General features: G+C 32.3%; 1 protein-coding gene across 4 annotated transcripts in view; it reads left to right on the top strand.

Annotated features, from left to right (window-relative positions):
* The window catches only part of t (C45 family peptidase tan), a 45,026-nt gene extending 34,851 nt beyond the window's left edge, over positions 1 to 10,175 (top strand). For 3 of the 4 annotated variants that reach the window (XM_085206489.1, XM_085206486.1, XM_085206485.1), the window contains exons 2-9: positions 1,507 to 1,598; positions 3,809 to 4,003; positions 4,577 to 4,684; positions 5,990 to 6,091; positions 6,574 to 6,706; positions 6,989 to 7,223; positions 7,413 to 7,606; positions 8,797 to 10,175. In XM_085206489.1, the coding sequence (XP_085062615.1) occupies positions 1,507 to 1,598; positions 3,809 to 4,003; positions 4,577 to 4,684; positions 5,990 to 6,091; positions 6,574 to 6,706; positions 6,989 to 7,223; positions 7,413 to 7,606; positions 8,797 to 8,906 (1,169 nt within the window). In that variant the 3' untranslated portion in view covers positions 8,907 to 10,175. Of the gene's footprint in view, positions 1 to 1,052; positions 1,175 to 1,506; positions 1,599 to 3,808; positions 4,004 to 4,576; positions 4,685 to 5,989; positions 6,092 to 6,573; positions 6,707 to 6,988; positions 7,224 to 7,412; positions 7,607 to 8,796 lie in introns of those variants that run through there. The other variant, XM_085206487.1, reaches the window with a different exon arrangement.
* Positions 10,176 to 13,741: the final 3,566 nt, after the last annotated feature.

The raw sequence follows: 13,741 nt of genomic DNA, 5'->3' as shown, positions 1-13,741 counted from the left end.
ACCTTGTGTACACTCCGTTCTCCATTTTCCACTGTATTTTGGAGGCATCGCGTTTTGAGTGTTTTGAGAGTTACTCTATGCTGTGCTTTGCCTCGGCACCAGAGCGATGACATGAAAATATTAAATATTTCATTTCCTCGAATGAGAATCGAACCTATAATCTATCGTGTTCGCAATCACAGGCTTGTACCCTGCGCGACGACTGGTATTTAAGGTAAATTAAAAAAATATAAGACGCTATGTAAATTTTTCATTGCCAAGTGATCTACTTTGATATTATTTTACACCAGATTGAAATGGTCTTTATCAGATAATGGATCCTCACTCACTTATAGTAAATAATCCTTAGATTATTCTTGCAATTTACATATTTATTTTTAATCTGATAAAAAAAGTTATCTTGACATAGAAAAAAGATTATTATTTATTTTCAAGTTTAACATAAATAGAATCGAACTTCTATTATCTTAAGGAAACATTTTCTTTCTTCAAAAGAAGATAGGAGAATGTCTTGAGAATTATTTTATCTGTTTTTTTTATTAACTGCCCATTTTCCCCCACATATAGAAGAGTAGGTGAAGACGACTTATTAAAAAATATACAATTTCCTCGAGTGAGCATCGAAACCACAACCATCACAGTCAGCTACTATACACTATCTTCACGCTCTATCGCTAGCGCAGAGGGAACAGAACGCCATGGTCTCTTCATACCTCTCTTTCGCCTCGTCTACCGTCATCAACCACTTCATACATGCCCTCCGAGGGGTCCTCGTGCTTTTTACATGACCTTCCTCCAGAATCTTTGATACTGTATTTTGGTAGGTTAAGCAATGTCTGTCTACCACTCACATATAAAATTTCGATTTTAACTTTATTATTTGATATTGCAAATTTATCATATCACTAAATTAACATATAATTCCACCACCAAACCATATATGCTACTACTTAAGCTTTTTACTCATCACCATCCGTATCTTCATACGGTGCTATTCGAAAAACGTAATTTCAGCTTATCCTCGGATGTGGTTAGAGCTATATTACAAGCCGAGAGCTAACAGCTGTGCACAGTGTCAATCGCGCCTCTGTTGAGACAGCAAGTGCGGCGAAAATTTAAAATTACGAATTTTTGTTTTTTTAACCTCGATCGATCGAAATGAAGGAACTCAATGGTGAGTTTGTCTCCTTGTTTTGGAGGCCCTAAAGTGTTCTAATTCCAAATTTTAATTCGAGATATATATATATATACAACATGTATATATATATATATATATATATATATATATATATATATGTATGAGACGTTTTACATTTAATTAGCTACGGAGACGTAGGAGTAGGATTAGGTTATTGAAAGAATCATACGTTGTAAAATTAAATATTTAATTATTTTTGTATTTACATCACACGATTTTTTAGATTATAAAATATTAGTATTGATATTAACTAGCAAAATCATATAAATTATTTTATATCAGTATATTATATTGTATATTCTTTTCAGGAACTACTGTATGTGAAAAATATATAGGGAGGCGTCGGGCCGTCCCCGTATTGTACTTACAAGGCTCGCACTATGAAGTCGGCTTCGATGTGGTATGTTGAATTTAGTATCTTTTACATGTATTTTTTTTAAACTTTACGCTGTGTCTCGTGGCCGAGGCCAGTTATGGCGCAGAAGCTCAAGCGACTGTCAATGCGACAGGTTGTGGGTTCAATTCCCATTCAAGGAAATTAAACATTTAATATTTTCATTTCTTCGCTCTGGTAACGATGCCCTCAGAATTCGACGGAAAATGGGAAACGGAAGTGAGAACGGAGTGTAATTTTTTTATTTGTCAAATACTGTTTGTATTAATATAGTTATTGCAAAAGAAATAACTTAAATTCTGATTAATATTCCCTTTTTTTTTTATAACGAAGCGTAGTGTATACATATGAAACAGCAATTTTGTAAATCTTTCCATATATGCTCGCATATTATTTTAACAACTAACAACTACGCCGTAAGTCTTGAAAATAAATAAAATATCTCATTACGTCTTTCACATCTGCATATTTTTATACTTTAAAAATAAATTGGACGAATGAATTATCTGGTAGCAGTGTCTTAACTCTACGTCTCCTCTGTCAACGTTCCACTTACTCAAATACAAAGTTAAGAATAAATAAATAAATTCATATATTTTCAAAATACTGGCATTTACCTAAACTATATGCTTTTGCGATTGCGACTAAAGTGCTTTAGTATGCGGTGCGCGATCTAATAACGAGTTTCCATGATAGAAACTTGAATGAAAGTATTGCATTATAATATTTACCTGTTATCTCTTTTGCACACCTCAAAATGAAATAGTGAATTACGTGTGGATTGGCGGATCTCAACGCCGTGCCCTGCCTCGTTACCAGAGCGAGGAAACAATCTAAATATTTCGTTTCCTCGAGTGGGAATCGAACCCACAATAATAGGGTTTACTGTTCATTAAATAAATAATCATGTGGTTCAAGCGGGCGAAGCCGTGGGCGGGCCGCTAATATTATTATAAAATAATTTCTATAAAATGTATGCTCTCACAAGATTAATATAATGCTCAGGTAGCGGCTATGCGCTTCAATATTATTCAATTTACTTTGAGAGCATCTCTCGTAATTCGTAATTTTATAAATATTTCTATCATATTAGAACACAGAGCTCAAATTTAGATTTTTATTAAATCTTAAAATGTCTGAAGATGCTATATGTGAAATTGAACTTTTGTTATAAAATACAATATGAAAGTTTCAAGTGTATATTGAACATTTCGCTTACAATTTTACAAATATTTGAGTTATTTTAAAAGCTTTTATTGTTTATTTTAGAGGTTGTCGTGGTGTGTCGTTACACTATTTCGCTAATGACTCTAAACGTGAAGGTAGTAGGTTCAAATACTACTCTGGGTAATGAATTATTTTTTATTTCCTCGCTATGTTAACAAGATAGAGCGCGGCGTTGAGTGAAGCCACTCAACACACATGTGTGTGTGTTGAGTGGCTCGTTAAGTCAAATACGTAATGGCTTAGTCCGTTGCATATCGTACTGAATGCAGTGTTCAGCCTGAGTCTAAATATATATATATATTTTAATAACAATGTATTTCTCTTATTTTCTATAATAATATTATCATAAAAAATAAGAGAAATACATTGGTGCTTCTATCTCATCAAAGAGCTGCTGCTTTAAGTCCAATTAGAAGAAATTTATCTATTCATAAAGTTATATTGTATAATTTCTAGTAGGGTCCTACACAGTATACTGTTATATCGTAAGTACTTACTTAATATTGCTGTATACATTTCAATTGAACCTATTGAATTGATATATGAAAATAATTATATGTTGAAACGACTGTAGTATAAGAGTAGGATTATTTTATGCATTGTATGGATTGTAGATACAATTACGTAACTTAGAATTTTAATTGATATTTTATGGCTTGTACATATTTAAAAATGCCCTATTAATATTTTAACTGATTATTATGATTTTCTTCTATTTTTTTTAGCTCTACGCTATTGCTCAAGCAGGGCAGGGAGAACTTGGGAACCTAGTGTTAAGCATTCCGTTTCTATTAAGGCTCTTCTATGTGTGTATCTTAACATTATGTAGGCAGAGGCACTGCCTACTCTGTTTTATGGGGGAAATTACCTGAAGTTAAATAAAGTAAAAAAATTAAAGTTAAATTTGTAACTATTTATACATTTCCCCCACTCAGTATACAACATGGGAGAAAGGTGAAAATTTCACTCGTTAAATTACGTTGTTGCAGGGTCGAAACTTCGCGAACGTCATCAAAAGCTTTTTATCATCATACGCTAACCTTCGGGACTTCGAAAAGGAATATAAGACGGAAGTAGGCAGAAATGCATACGAAAAAACCCTTTCCAATATGAAAGAAAGATTTCCTTATTATGTAAAGGAAATGCAAGGTGTCGCTGACGGCGCAGAAGTCCCATTCCACCAGGTATGTATTTAATAAAATCTAAAGAACTGAATTTGTGCCACTTGTAATAACTGTAATATTATGTACAATATGATATCTTCGAGCTGGTCTGATGATGGAGCCAGTTAACCTTTCAAAGATTACTAGTAAACCATTCGTGTTTGAGCTCATATAATTTATAGTTCCAACTCCAAGCACGTTCTTTAGCACACTTGGTGTCGAAAAGCGTGTTTTTAGTTTATATAAACTATTTATTATTAATTTTAATAATATCATGCACTTGACTATCTTTTAGGATTCATTTTTAAATAGAATAGATAATAAAAGATACAGGATTAAAATAGATAGAGAGAATTTCTATGAAAAAAAAGTTAAAGGTATGGCCTCCATTAGATATGATGTCGCAATAAATATAATATTTAAGAAGCCATTATATACAACAACTAAAAAAGTTTATGAAATAAACAAATTCCCAGAATAATTTTATCTAACCCGATCGACCAAACGATCTCTTATACTAATAAAACTTGCGGAAGACTACTAATTGACTAGAAATACCATAAAATTATTAACTATTTATATATTTCCTTGCAGCTTTTCCTTTTGCAAATGGACGATATAATCGGTACTATCAACGACAACCACATTCCACGCAATGACACTGGAGGCTGCAGCTCTCTCGCTATTAAAACTCCGAATAGTGTAAGTATTAAAGAAAAAACCATTTATTACTTATTCCCATATACGTTACCCATATACGGGTAAAAGTCAGTGAGTGACACAGTGAGGCCAGTCGTCGCGCACAGGTGGGTTCGATTCTCACTCGTGAACATGAAAAATTTAATATTTTACTTTCTTCGCCCTAGTGACAAGACGCGACGTTGTGTTTTGTCAATCAACAAACAAACAAACAAACAAACAAACAAAATACTCTTTATTGTACCATAGAAAAGACACATATACATGTATTAATACATAGAACAGTACAATTGGCGGCCTTATCGCTAAGAGAGCGATCTCTTCCAGGCAACCTTTGGGTAGAGGAGAGAATACATTGTCTGAAAAAGGGAAGGGGTGTACAGAGCTGATATCTAGTTTTACACACACATACATAAATACATACATACATACATACATACATACATACATACATACATACATACATACATACATACATACATACATACATACATACATACATACATACATACATACACACATACATCAACATGCAACGCCACCAGAATTCGGTGGAAAATGAGGAACGGAGTAGATAATTAAATGGATCAGCATATAACACATGTGAACTTAGTCTTAAAGTAACTTCTTCATATAATAAAATCCGTTTTTTTTTTATAAAAGAATAGATAACCATTTTTTTATCAATTATATCTTTATTTTAAGACATTTTATATTCTTTTACCGAAATTGTTATTATAATACCTACCTATAATATCTATAATTAATTATACTTATTCGAGTCCCATATAAAGTAGAAGGCTTTTTTAAATTTAATGTTTATATTAATAACTTTTTGAGAAATGACGAATACGGAATTATTTTACGGTTCGGTGCTTTTATTAATTGTCTTAAGTCATTTGGTTTTTTTTTTAATATGAAAAAGCAAAATTATCTTTAAATGGCCATTATTTTTTTTTATATTATAATATTTTTAAAAAGTTAAAACCTGGCAGCAATTTTAGTAAGATAATAGCAGTTTAAAATATTTAATTTTAAAAAATAGATAAATATAGTGTAGCGAGAATGCTATCGGGCTACCCCGTACCTCTTGGAAACCCTCCAATCGTTCTGACCACTGAACCATACGTTCTTAACAAACTGTCGAAATTCTTATACGCTTATTACAGCTTACTGTTGTTATAAGCATGTAGAGGACGTTAATATTTATATACGTTTTTTTCTATGTTTTCTATATTGAGAGTAATTTAGTTTATATTGTAAAAACATTAAAATATTTTTTTAATAATACCACTTTTTGTGTTTCAGGCTGTTTTAGGTCACACCGAAGATGCTTTTAGTGAGACACTAAATCACTTCTACATTATGTCGGCGCATATTATACCAACCGACGAGGACAAGGAACGTGGGGTGAGTGAGCTAAGTTATAAATAGCATATTCTTTAAGTTACACCCTGTATCTGCGAAATACAAAGGAACCTTAATGTTAGGACACCTCGTTCCCCAGTTTCCTACGTATTTTTGAGGTTTGCGAGTATTATAATAATAGTATAAAACATAATTACTTTTTGTGTTATAATTGTGCTGTTAATATACATATAAATATATTATTTTTCTCATTGAAATGTATATGGCAATTGTTTATTAAATTCTTAAATGTAATTAGAAAAAATCTGATAATGTTTTTGCGGGACAAAATAAGCAAGGTTATAATATATCGTTTGAAGGCCAATGTGATAAAGATTTATAATAACTATTACCATTATTTACTTTAAATAACTTATTATTTTACTGAAAAAGTAACCAATTTGTACTACATTAGTAATTTTTATGGTTTCACATTTCATGAAACATTTCAAGGTCGAGATATTTATATTACTACTCCCTCATAGGCAATTGAAGAACGTTTCGCTTCGCTATGCTACGCTGGTCATCTACCCGGATACACTATGGGCTACAATGAAAACGGCCTGGTATTTTCCATCAACACTCTTAGCCCCCTGGTACTGAAACCTGGAAACACTCGTAAGTGTGAAAGTCAAATTATGTTAGAGTTGATTAAATTATTTTTAACTATATTTCCTCTCAATTTTTGAGTGAACCACCACCAACCACGGTGAAAATGAAAATAATTTAAGTATAAGCATATCCCTGAGTGTAGATCAATCAGTTCAATTTCATAATTATGTTGTTTCGAGTTTAGAGCGTGCCAGTCGAGAACACTCTTTACATCCTATACTAGCACGAAATACAAATCATGTCTATAAATCATAAATTACAAAATTTTTAATCACCAACAAATTACAGCACGAACTTTCATCACGCGAGCTCTGCTGGCATCCAAGAGTTACGCTGACGCTGAAAGGATTCTTCGAGATGAGGGACTTGGTATCGCGAACGGGTTCTCGATCAATATGATATGGACTAATAAGGATGGGGAGAGGAAGATATACAATGCGGAAGTAGCTCCCGACCTCAAAGGCGATAGGTCCATTATTAACATTCACAATTACGTAGATGAACCTTTGGTACACACTAACATGTAAGTTGTATTAATATTTAAATCAGATAAATCAGCTTCACGCTTTATTACGCATATAGCAGAGTAGGCAGAGGAAACCTAGTGTTAAGACACTCCGTTAATTTACAAAAGAAAAATTACAAAGACAAAGAAATACAGTAATTTATACTACGTTGATTTTTTTACTAATATTCGTATATATATCAACAGCTACCAAAGAATATCCATAAAAGAAGTGATTGGGCCAATAATCGACAGTAGTACCTCTCGACTGAAGGTCATCCACGGTCACCCACCACCGCAGAGCCAGAACGATGTAAAGGATATTCTGTCGGACACCAGCGGAACTGACTTCCAAGTCTTCCAAGAGAAAAAAGAATCGATTATCAAAACTATTGCTGCCGGTAATTATATATTATGTTTAAAATTTATCTCCCAATGAGGGTTTTATATTAATATTTTCGGATACGTCTTGCAATTTGTGAAGTTCCAATAGAAAAATATTAAGTTATCGGTGCAGGCTTTAAACAGCGTTTTATATTAGTTACGGAATCAACTCCCACAAGTTTTCTGGAAGAGAGGTAGAAGCCATCTTCTTCTAGAAAATTTGTTTGTTTCCTAAATTTGGATTTAGGATATAAAGATACATATAATATATCCGATATTCATATGTAGGTGATTAGAAAGTGCCTTAATCACGCTTAATTAAGCATATTGGAAGATATTACGAATAAATTAAAATATATTAAGATTATATAATTAAAGTCAATTTAAATGTTATTGACGTCTTGAAAGTAGATATTATTATTTATTTATGTCCCGAATAATATCTAAAATAATAGGGAGCGAACCCGGTTTCACCCGCGTGTACTATGTTATTATTAATTTCTGTCTCCATGACTACGTCCTACTGACGTCTATGCAAAATTTGAGACTCCTAGCATTTGTAGTAACGAAGTTTCATACAAACTTTCGACCCCAAAAACAACCCCTTAGAAGTCGAATATTACAAATTCCCGTCTTAGCGAGCACCTAAGTCACCTATAAATAACTCCTATGCAAAATTTGAGATTCCTAGCACATGTAGTTTCTGAGATTTCGTGATGAGTGAGTGACCTTTCGATTTTATATATATAGATAACTAGCGGCCCGCTCGCGGTTACACCCGCGTGAACGATGTTATTATTAATTTCTGTCTCCATGACTACGTCCTAGTGACGTCTATGCAAAATTTGAGACTCGTAGCATTTGTTGTAACGAAGTTTCATACAAACTTACGACCCCAAAGACAAGACCCCTTAGAAATCGAATATTGCAAATTCCCGTCTTAGCGAGCACCTACGTCTTATAAGTAACTCCTATGCAAAATTTGAGATTCCTAGCACATGTAGTTTCTGAGATTTCGTGATGAGTGAGTGACCTTTCGATTTTATATATATAGAAGATACTACAATACTTTAGTACTACACTACAGATTTGGCAAATATGTGGTTCTAAAATTAATTTCAAAATCATATGGCAGGCCTTGATTGAATTTACTTTTTAAGCACGAGCGTTTCCTTACACAAAAATTTAAAAATAATTTCTATTGCAGGACTCTTCGAACTGGACAAAATGACATGGAGTATCTTCATCAACAAACCAAATATTTCTGAACCCGTTGCCGTTTTACCAATAAGATTTTCAATGCTAAAAGCAAATTAATAATTTATTCCACTAAATTATAAAAAATCTAATAAATAACAATAGCCTATATACAAGTTATCCTTTATTTATATTACTTAAGCCTAGTTTTGAATATCTTAAAAGTTATTGCTAGCTTGTGATAGTTGAAAAATCTATATTTTATCGTTCGTATAGTATAGTAACAACGATTAGCATTTTCACTATTGTTTTACTGGTTCTGTCAGTCAGTCACGACCAAAGATAAACATCACGTTTTTAACATATTTACCTGGTCACAACCTCAAAAATGCTAATATTGTAGCTTATTGTTCCTTATATGCCTATCTAGATATTTATAGTAGTAGCTAGCGTTTGTTATACATAGATATGAAATACCAATAAATAATTATTACATATAAATTGTAGTAATACTGTTATTTTTAATGTTATATTATGTACTTAATATGTATTGACATGTGGCGTTGAGTTCCGCCACTCAACACGTCTTAACAGTAACCCTACTATCCTGCTGTGTGCGGGATACAGCGTGAAGCTGATTAAATAATTATTGAGTGTTATATCAGACTAGCGGACGCGCGCAGCTTCGCTTGCGTATTTAGGGGTGAATTCTAATAACCCATGAAACATGTATTCGATGAAATATTTTTAAGAGTCTAAATTTCAAATTTTATAAAAATCGGTGGCGATTTAAAGATTTTTCCATACAAACTTTCAACCCCTTATTTGCACAATTAGGGGGTGAATTCTAGAAAACCATGAAACACATGTTCAATTAAATATTTTTAAAAGTCTAAATATCAAATTTTATAAAAATCGGTGGCGATTTATAGATTTTTCCATACAAACTTTCAACCCCTTATTTGCACCCTTAGGGGGAGAATTCTAGAAAACGATGAAACACGTGTTCAATTAAATACTTTTAAAAATCTAAATTTCAAATTTTATAAAAATCGATGCCGATTAAATTTTTTTTTCATACAAACTTTGAACCCCTATTTCACCCCTTTAGGGTTAAAATTTTTCAAAATCCCTTCTTAGTGGATGTTCAGATTACGAAAGTAAACATTTGTCCAAATTTGACGTTTTTACCATCAGCGGTTTTGGCTGTGCGTGCGTCTTACCTCAGTCAGTGAGGACAAGTCCTTTTATATATATAGATAAGGTGGCACCTACGTACCTACATGGCGTCTATATATTATAACATTTTTCAATTTACCTACTCGATTACTTCAATTATTTTTTATGAGTGCTGGTGTGGTGTGATAAAAAATAAAAAAATATTTTTAATTGTTTTTTCTTTTTTATACTCCTTATTCCATAATCTTACCTTACCAAGTATATATTGTATTGTATTGTATATCTTGTATAGTATATATTGGACAAAAGGAGACAGCATCTTAAATACACCCGATTGTTTGTTTTTTTTGATCCTCGTCTAGGGGATTTATAAATCTAATTATGAACACTAATTTTAATTGAAAGCAGCAGTATTTTTTGTCTTGGAATTGTCATTGTTAAATTTTTAGGTTCACTGAATCCCGTAAAGGTACAGCAGGATAGCTAAGTAAAAACAATAACAAAAATCATGTCGACACTACAGTTCAACGAACTCAGCTTTTTTATCTTTGCTTATTTACCTAATAACCTTGAAAATTGGCAACTTATCGGTAATACCGGAATTGTACTGCTAAATAAATTAAACCAGGTCAGTAATTTATCATTGTTATTTTAAATTTATTACTTGTCATTCGACAATAATTAATGAATAAGATGTTTAATACATTTTTTTTCTAAAGACACCTGAGGCCTTAGCTGAATCATAAACAGTTCCTTAATAAAATTATGTAATAAAACATTTTTTATTTGATAATATATAAATTTGCTTATAAAATTAAACGTAATGCATTATAAAAAAAACAGCTCCACGCCAGAGTTGTGAAAATGTTGAATGCAATTAACAATTAAAAGGGTAGGTAGGCGAAACCTAGTGTTAAGACACTCCATTCCCCAAGCTTACATAAAATATTAAATCACCGTAATAAGCACCAGTAAAATACAAGGTCAAATGTAATGTAACAACTAGTGCCAAAATAACCTCCGTCTACCTAAAAACTACCTTAATATTATGCAATTGAATAATAAAAAAATATATTAAAAAACTAAATACTTCCTTATTGTTTAACCTATAAAAATAAGAGTTAATAAATATATTGAACAACTAGCGGCCCACCCGCGGCTTGGGCCTTAGCGTTTCGAGCTACTGCTAGTATTGCGATCATCTGGAAAGCAAGACAAAGTTGGCCTCAAAGAAATTGGGGGTCACCACCTAAACACCCCTATACAGGGCCCAGGTTCGGCCTCATGTGGAATACTGTCCCCATCTCTGGGCTGGTGCATCCCGGTATCAGCTTGACTCATTTGATCAAATACAACGTAGAGAGAATCGAATCGTTGGGGACCCAATGATCTGCGAAAGGCTTGACACTTTGGCTTTGCGTAGAGGCGTGTCGTCGCTGTGCGTTCTCTACCGCATATATCATGGAGACTGTTCTGGAGAACTGTTTGGATTCTGTTCTGGATCATAGATCTTTTTTGCCATTCTTTCATCACTCATTCGTTCGACGAGCCCAAACCAGCTGAGCACGTTTTTCTTCATTCTCACAGTGACATCCTAGCTAGTACCTGCCATTCAGTATATCTCTTCGTTGCGGATTCGATCAGCTGACTCCGCATATCCTACGAAGAGATCGCATCTCCACGGCATTCATCTTTCTTTCATTCTTCTTCTGTAAACCCACGTTTCGCTGCAGTATAACAACGTCGGTACCAACACTGCATTGTGTTACATTAATATTTCCTGTATCTATATATACAGTACAACCCTGATGTATCCTACTAAAGCCATAAAATAATATCACAAAATACGTTTTTTAATAAAACAAACAAAATTTTTTATATAATTTTATTATACAGGGTGGAATTGACGGCACCACTTTAAATGAAACCACAGTTTTAACTACTCTATAAAAGCCTAATATAATTCAGAAAAAAAATAATTCCCAAAAATGAAAAAGTTATTTTTTCAAACAAAATAAATAATAAAATAATCGTTTTAAAAAAAAACGCCATTTGTAAAGTGTTATATTATCACTCACACACTTACCTGTCAAAGCGGCAACGTCGCACACGCTTCATTCAAGAAATCGAGTCGCAGCAACTAGCGTAGGTATGTAGGCAACGACGGCGAGCTGATGTTAAATTAACGCAACACTTAGGAATACACTTTACACACACTTTTATTGAATTATTTCTATTAGGTTTTTAATTTTACTTTTGTTGCACTACAAACACATTTTTTATGTTCCGTTTTAAACTAACACTCATTTTTAACATGTTTACAAAATTATTACAATAATAGCATTTTTTTTCACTTTTTTTAACAATAAATATTACATTTTCTGTCCACATTACATTCAGCTCGATAATGACCCATATTATTACACTTGAAACATTTAATATTTCTTTTAATTGTAGCATTTCTTTTTACAATAAATGCAGATGATGATGACACAATTTCCCCCCGTAGTAGTATTATGGTTTGGAACTTCCAAGCATTCCAATTTTTTACTCCTTCCAGTTTTATTACTGTGCTGTTTCCTTTTCATTGTGATTGTTTATTTTGCTTGTTTTTCTTTTTTATTCCTTCCCGGCAACTTAACCTCCAAATTTCAATACCAACGCCGAAGCGTCGCGTGAAGTAACGCTGTTTTAATCTCGCCAGTATTTCTAATTTTCTACGATTGATGCAATTTTCTTTATTATTGTTACGACGTGGTCTGGGCCCATAACCCGTTGTATTTATATGGTTTAGTAAATAGCATTCAGCTATAGTCCGACCCAACTACTATTGCGCAGAATGTACGCGCCGCACCGATTCTATGGAAATCCCCGGTAATCGGTGCGGCGTGAGCGGGGTGTCTTTGTACAGATAACAAAATTCATTTTTAATATTGATTGATTGTGCAATATAACACTATAATTCATAATAAATGTAGATTATACTTTTTACGCATGATTTGATATTAAAATAATTAATAAAATTATCAATACTATTTACAAATAATTACTAAATATTAATTTATTTCGTATTGAGTTTTCGCAGGTCCTCGTGTAACATTATAAAACTCGTTTAATATTTAATTTTTATACGATTTTCTATCAAAATAATCATACAAATATAAATAATAATGAAAATCTTAATAAAAAATTTAATAGTATATTCGATAAGTATTTTAGTTAATGGCAACTATTACAATGTTTTTAATTATCTGTGTGAGAACAGAACTTAGCCGCGGAACGGCTAAGTTCTGTTGTATTTACATTATTTTGTTCGATTTTATACGTTGAATAATTATTAAGTGTTTTAAATTATTTGGATGTTGTTTAATATTAATTTTATCATTAATCGGATTTCTAAAATCGTGATGAATGTTTCGTGATCGTGATGATGTGATTACTGAGTATTTTTCTCAAATGTGAAACTATTGTGTCAGTATTTGAGTGTACTATCAAAACATACATTTTTTTAAGACATTTGAAACAAATGTTGAGTTTTTAATATTACTTATGATGTAAATATTAGTGATAGTAAAAGGAGAATGCGACAACGACGATGTAAAACTAATGTTAAATGTAAGTACCTATCTATCGTAGTTCAATATCATTTTGTGTGTTAAAAATTTTGAATATAACTTTGTGGGTGGTTCAATAACCATGCAGTATTTCTAAATAATTTCATAATAAAGGTGATATAATAAATTGACTTAAAGTAGGATTTTGTTAAACAATTTTAA

Source organism: Heliconius melpomene, chromosome 21, assembly GCF_056956725.1.
Source record: "Heliconius melpomene rosina isolate 202511_hmr_F chromosome 21, ASM5695672v1, whole genome shotgun sequence".
Classification (NCBI taxonomy): Eukaryota; Metazoa; Arthropoda; class Insecta; order Lepidoptera; family Nymphalidae; genus Heliconius; species Heliconius melpomene.
This window is presented reverse-complemented; position numbering and strand designations above follow the sequence as displayed.